This window comes from Schistocerca cancellata, chromosome 2 (genome assembly GCF_023864275.1).
Source record: "Schistocerca cancellata isolate TAMUIC-IGC-003103 chromosome 2, iqSchCanc2.1, whole genome shotgun sequence".
Taxonomy (NCBI): domain Eukaryota; kingdom Metazoa; phylum Arthropoda; class Insecta; order Orthoptera; family Acrididae; genus Schistocerca; species Schistocerca cancellata.
In genome coordinates, this window is record NC_064627.1 from 1,126,505,757 (window position 1) to 1,126,511,756 (window position 6,000).

Sequence of the window (6,000 nt, forward strand, 5' to 3'; positions counted from 1 at the left end):
TCACTTCATTTTCCGACCTGTTTCTCGATACAAATTTTATTATTTTTATTGCCACAATTTTATGTGATCTTTTGAAGCGACTAATCCGACTTTGAGAAGCTGTAAATTCTTTAGCGCCTATCGCATTGGCAATCTCTAACGCCCAATCACGCAAAGTTGCATCGCTGACATTAAATGACTGTTGTCTGGCATCGTAAATAGCTCAAAAAGTCGCGCATTTATCTCCGTCGCAATTTCCAGTCGACTCTTAAGTCGTCCACCGACTTCCTTTTTCCATCTATATAATTCACGTTCAGAACGGACAAACCGATACTTATTTTGAACAGTACTTACACATAGGCGTTTCTTACCACTTTCGTTCAACCAATTCGTCACCGCTTTTTCTTTGTCTGATAAGGTAATTGTAGTTGCTGGTGTTACTTTCGGATGGTACGTGGCACTATCACTCGAAGAGTCTTCATGAGTGCAACTTTCGTCGGTGCCTTCGCCGTCTGTAGATTCACAGTCTGCAATATCGAGTGTTTCAGTTGTTTCTAGCCACATGTCTGCGCCATTTACATGCTCGTCTAGAAGTTTAACAACCATGTCGCATAACACATAGTCTTCACGCGTGTTTTCTGTTGATTGCTTCATTTGGCGTCTGTGGCATATCTCCATGGCAAGCAGCAAAACATTTATAGGGTTGACCATCACCTGGGAGGGGAGATTGAATGTTCACCGTTAAGTGGCTTGCGGAGTATAGATGAACATGTACAGAACATCTTTCACATCTCTAACCAGTTTCAGAACGGTATGTTTCGAAATACGTACCAGAAATTAAAAGGACGTGGATGCCACAGAAACGAATATTCGTTTCCCCTTTCCACCAAAACCATGCAGCGATATTCCTCTTTAGTGAACGCCGCGATAAGACGGCCGCACTTCCCGACCATGCGCACGACGCTCGCGACTCGCCATTTCCAGGGGTGGCCAGCCGTCACTGCAAGCGCCAAGCAGGAAACACAGCCATGTTCGTGATTTTTTTTAGGTGACTTCCAGTTCATGTCAGCAGCTACAATTCTGCATACGGACCTTTTGCACAGTTAAATAACAGTGCTAAAAAAAGCAATACATGTTTCGGCATGACAAGTCTGACCATTCCCTTGTCAGTGGCGATCCAACAGGTTTTCACTGCCAATTCCCTGGCAACTACCAATCTGTGAGACCATGAGACTGACCCCTCATTTTAAGCATTGTGTATGTATCCTGTTTTGAGTAAAAAATCAAAACTCGTTTGCCTTTTGTTTTGATTTTCTTTAACATTAGTGCGAAATGTTATAGGAAGCACTACATATAGCGTACTTAATTCACAACTCTGAGGAGGAAGGTGATGAAACACTTATGTTGAGGTTTACGTCTATAGTAATGTGAAATTCCAAATTGCACGCAGAACATCGGTGTTTTTAGAGTTCTGTGAGATTATCCGTAGCTTGCACGAGGCAGAATCCTCTACTGCCACAGGATCGCCCCACAGTTAAAAAAAATCTATGTGGTGGTATGATTAAGAAATTGAACTGATTTTTGGGAGAAAAAAATGTATTAGTGTGCAGTAGTGAAAATACTTTCAGTTTTATGTAATAATTTTTGTTTATTTGCGACCGGTTTCGGTGATACAATCCAGCATATTCATGTCCCTCTCGGCAATCTTATTTTACACCATCATACTTCTACTAAGAGCTCCAGAACCATCGGTGGCCGGAAGATTCTTGTCTCTGATGTACACGGCGGAAGGTATAAACGTAAGAACTGCTGTCCCAATATCAGTCAGAAGATGCATTTACGGAAGGAGTAAAGGTTAGAGTGTAACTTGTCGCCAGCATCAAGGTCACTTGCGTAGGAGAACTGCCTCAACGGTGGGCTGATGCAGACATCATACCGGAAATGGGTTAAACATCACATGAAAGCTTACACCAAGATGACGATAAAGTGATGTGAGCCACATCGGGTTCATTATCTCAACCACTGAATTGCTTATAGTACTGTCTGTAGTAATGGGAAATAAAATATTGCACGCTACAGATCCAAGAATTTATCTGTCGCATATATAGTTTTTATCTGCGCACTTTCCCGGTAACACCATAGACGAGACACATTGCACTACTCATATAGGATCGCTCCTGTATTAAAGGAAATCGCTGTGGTGTTATAGTCTTATTTTTGGCAGGAAGGATCAATGTGTAATAATGATAAAACCTTCAGTTGTATGTACTGGCTTTTATGTATTTGTGACCGGTTTCGCTGATACAATCAAGTATCTTCAGGCCCCTCTAAAGCTCATACTGATCAGGTTTTTAACAGGAAACAACATCATACTTCTACTAAAAGATACAGGACAATCGGCGTCCGCGAAACTTTCTTGGTGTTTAGGACTAAAAGTAATTTCATTATTACACGTTAATATAACAGCTGCTTTCCCAATACCCATCAGATGATGGACGTAAGGAGGGAATCAGGGTTGGAGATTAACTTTGTCGTTGACATGGAACTCAGTAGCTCAGGAGTACTGGCTCAGCCACGGGGTAATTCGGAGACCTTGCCATACGCTTAGATGACCCACAGGGATCTGAGCCCCATGCATGTTCATTATTTTAACAACTGGATTATCTGCTCGAGGTTCAGATCCTCGTCCAGCCATTGCCATTAAGATATCCATAAATTACTTTTCGTGAGTGGCAAGATGACACCTGCAACTAGTCTAATGCCACTTCCTTCCCTCATGAAGAACAGTCTGTTAACTCGCTGGATATAAAGTTCCCATTTTATACAGAACACATTTCAAGTAATTCAAACATGCTTCATCGCCTCTGTGGCACCGTAAGTGGGCTTTCTTTATTAAAATATTAATTTTAATTTATAAGATTCTCCAGGGCCATTCTTACATAGCGAACAATACGAGACTGGAATAGAAGGGAGAACCGATATAGGTACTCAAAGTGCCCTCCGCCACACACCGTCAGGTGGCTTGCGGAGTATCGATGTAGATGTAGATGTAGCGTGTCGATACTAATGCTCACGCAAAAGCGTATAATGTAAATTTAGGATTTCAATAAAGAAAATCCACCGATGATGCCACAGAGGTGCCGAAACATGTTGATGTCACATGAAAAAAAAGGTGTTTTGCGTAACAGACGGACCTTATATCCACGGCATATAGAAGAGGAGGCAAGTCCTCATGATAGATAATCTGTGCAACTGTGACACCTACGAATTTGCAGAAAAGTAAGGAAAGTTGTCAACGTTACTCACCTTGTAGATCTCGTCGACGAGTTTCGTGATTCAAACAGGTTTCATCACCTCTGTGGCATCATCATTGGGCTTTCTTCATTAAAATATTAATTTCAATTTATAAGAGTCTCCAGGGCCAGCCTTACATACCGAACAATACGAGACTGGAATAGAAGGGAGAACCGATATAGGTACTCAAAGTGCCCTCCGCCACACACCGTCAGGTTGCTTGCGGAGTATGGATGTAGATGTAGATGTAGCGTGTCAAGACGATACTAATTCTCACGCAAAAGCGTATAATGTAAATTTAGGATTTCAATAAAGAAAATCCACTGATGATACCACAGAGGTGCCGAAACATGTTGATGTCACATGAAAAAACAGTGTTTTGTGTAACAGACGGACCTTATATCCACGGCATATAGAAGAGGAGGCAAGTCCTCATGGTAGATAATCTGTGCAACTGTGACACCTACGAATTTGCAGAAAAGTAAGGAAAGTTGTCAACGTTACTCACCTTGTAGATCTCGTCGACGAGTTTCGTGATCCAAACATGTTTCATCACCTCTGTGGCATCATCATTGGGCTTTCTTCATTAAAATATTAATTTTAATTTATAAGAGTCTGCAGGGCCATTCTTACATACCGAACAATACGAGACCGGAATAGAAGGGAGAACCGATAGAGGTACTCAAAGTACCCTCCGCCACACACCATCAGGTGGCTTGCGGAGTATGGATGTAGATGTAGATGTAGCGTGTCAAGACGATACTAATGCTCATGCAAAAGCGTATAACGTCAATTAAGGATTTCAATAAAGAAAATGCACTGATGATGCCACAGAGGTGCCGAAACATGTTGATGTCACATGAAAAAAACAGTGTTTTGCGTAACAGACGGACCTTATATCCACGACATATACAAGAGCAGCAAGTCCAGATTATGGATAACCTGTGCAACTGAGACTCCTCAGAATTTGCAGGAAAGTAAGAAAAGTTGTCAACGTCACTCACCTTGTAGATCTCGTCGACGAGTTTCGTGATTCAAACATGTTTCATCACCTCTGTGGCATCATCATTGGGCTTTCTTCATTAAAATATTAATTTTAATTTATAAGAGTCTCCAGGGCCATTCTTACATACCGAACAATACGAGACCGGAATTGAAGGGAGAACCGATAGAGGTACTCAAAGTACCCTCCGCCACACACCATCAGGTGGCTTGCGGAGTATGGATGTAGATGTAGATGTAGCGTGTCAAGACGATACTAATCCTCACGCAAAAGCGTATAACGTAAATTAAGGATTTCAATAAAGAAAATGTACTGATGATGCCATAGAGGTGCCGAAACATGTTTATGTCACATGAAAAAAACAGTGTTTTGCGTAACTGACGGACCTTTTATCCACGACATATACAAGACCAGCAAGTCCACATTATGGATAATCTGTGCAACTGAGACTCCTCAGAATTTGCAGGAAAGTAAGAAAAGTTGTCAACATTACTCACCTTGTAGATCTCGTCGACGAGTTTCGTGATGTCCTCCGATTCCATGGTTGGCGGTGTCTGCTAGGTGGTATGATCGATGAGTTTCGAGTCCCACACGAGTGTTGCGCACGCGATATCACGGCCTAGCACACACGCCGAGGAAAACAGCAAGTAGGAGGACCGTCACCGGTGGTCGGGCCAGGCGGACGCCGCGAGCCTAGGTGTCCCGCGCGGGTTGAGGCAGGCGCCGCAGTGTGGCAGGTCGGGCGGTCAGCTGAGGTGAGCTGGTGTGCGCTGCTCGCGGCCGGAGGAACGACTAGCGCGCTGGGCTGGCCGGCGCTCCGCAGGCCCGTCGCTGACTTTCACAACGCCACGGCACGGCAACCCGCCCGCCCACCACGACAGCCAGCTCCGCGCATGCGCCGTGGGTGCACTATTGTTGCACAAACGTCTGCCCGGCAAGTGGCATTCCTCCGAGGGGCGGCGTCGGAAGTGAACCGCGGACCTCGGCCGCGGTAGCTGCGTAACAGTTTCCGAGGGATCATCTACCTCGAGTGTGACCATCTCCTTGCAGTGAAGTTTACTACTGTAGTAATATAGTGACTTGAAGGACGATACGAACGCTAGCTTCAATCTAAACTTACGGTAAACAAGTCCGCCACAGAATGAGGTTTTCACTCTGCAGCGGAGTGTGCGCTGATATGAAACTTCCTGGCAGATTAAAACTGTGTGCCGGACCGAGACTCGAACTCGGGACCTTTGCCTTTCGGGGGGGAGTGCTCTACCAACTGAGCTACCCAAGCACGACTCACGCCCCGTCCTCACAGCTTTACTTCTGTCAGTACCTTCCAAACGTAACAGAAGCTCTCCTGCGAACCTTGCAGAGCCAGCACTGCTGAAAGAAAGAGTCTGGGCCTGGCACACAGTTTTAATCTGCCAGGTAGTTTCATATCAGCGCACACTCCGCTGCAGAGTGAAAATCTCATTCTGGAAACATCCCCCGGGCTATGGCTAAGCCATGTCGCCGCAATATCCTTTCTTTCAGGAGTGCTAGATCTGCTAGGTTCGCAGGAGAGCTTCTGTTAAGTTTGGAAGGTAGGAGACGAGGTACTGGCAGAAGTAAAGTTCTGAGGACGGGGCGTGAGTCGTGCTGGGGTTGCTCAGTCGGTAGAGCACTTGCCCACGAAAGGCAAAGGTCCCGAGTTCGAGTCTCGGTCCGGCACAGAGTTTTAATCTGCCAAGAAGTTT

The 6,000-nt window shown here is 44.8% G+C and overlaps 1 protein-coding gene across 2 annotated transcripts in view; it reads right to left on the bottom strand.

Annotated features, from left to right (window-relative positions):
* The window catches only part of LOC126163166 (brain-specific angiogenesis inhibitor 1-associated protein 2-like), a 991,817-nt gene extending 986,735 nt beyond the window's left edge, over positions 1-5,082 (bottom strand). For both annotated transcript variants that reach the window (XM_049920109.1, XM_049920110.1), the window contains exon 1: positions 4,774-5,082. In XM_049920109.1, coding sequence (XP_049776066.1) covers positions 4,774-4,818 — 45 coding nt within the window. In that variant the 5' untranslated portion in view covers positions 4,819-5,082. The remainder of the gene's footprint in view (positions 1-4,773) is intronic.
* Between the last annotated feature and the right edge of the window lie 918 nt (positions 5,083-6,000).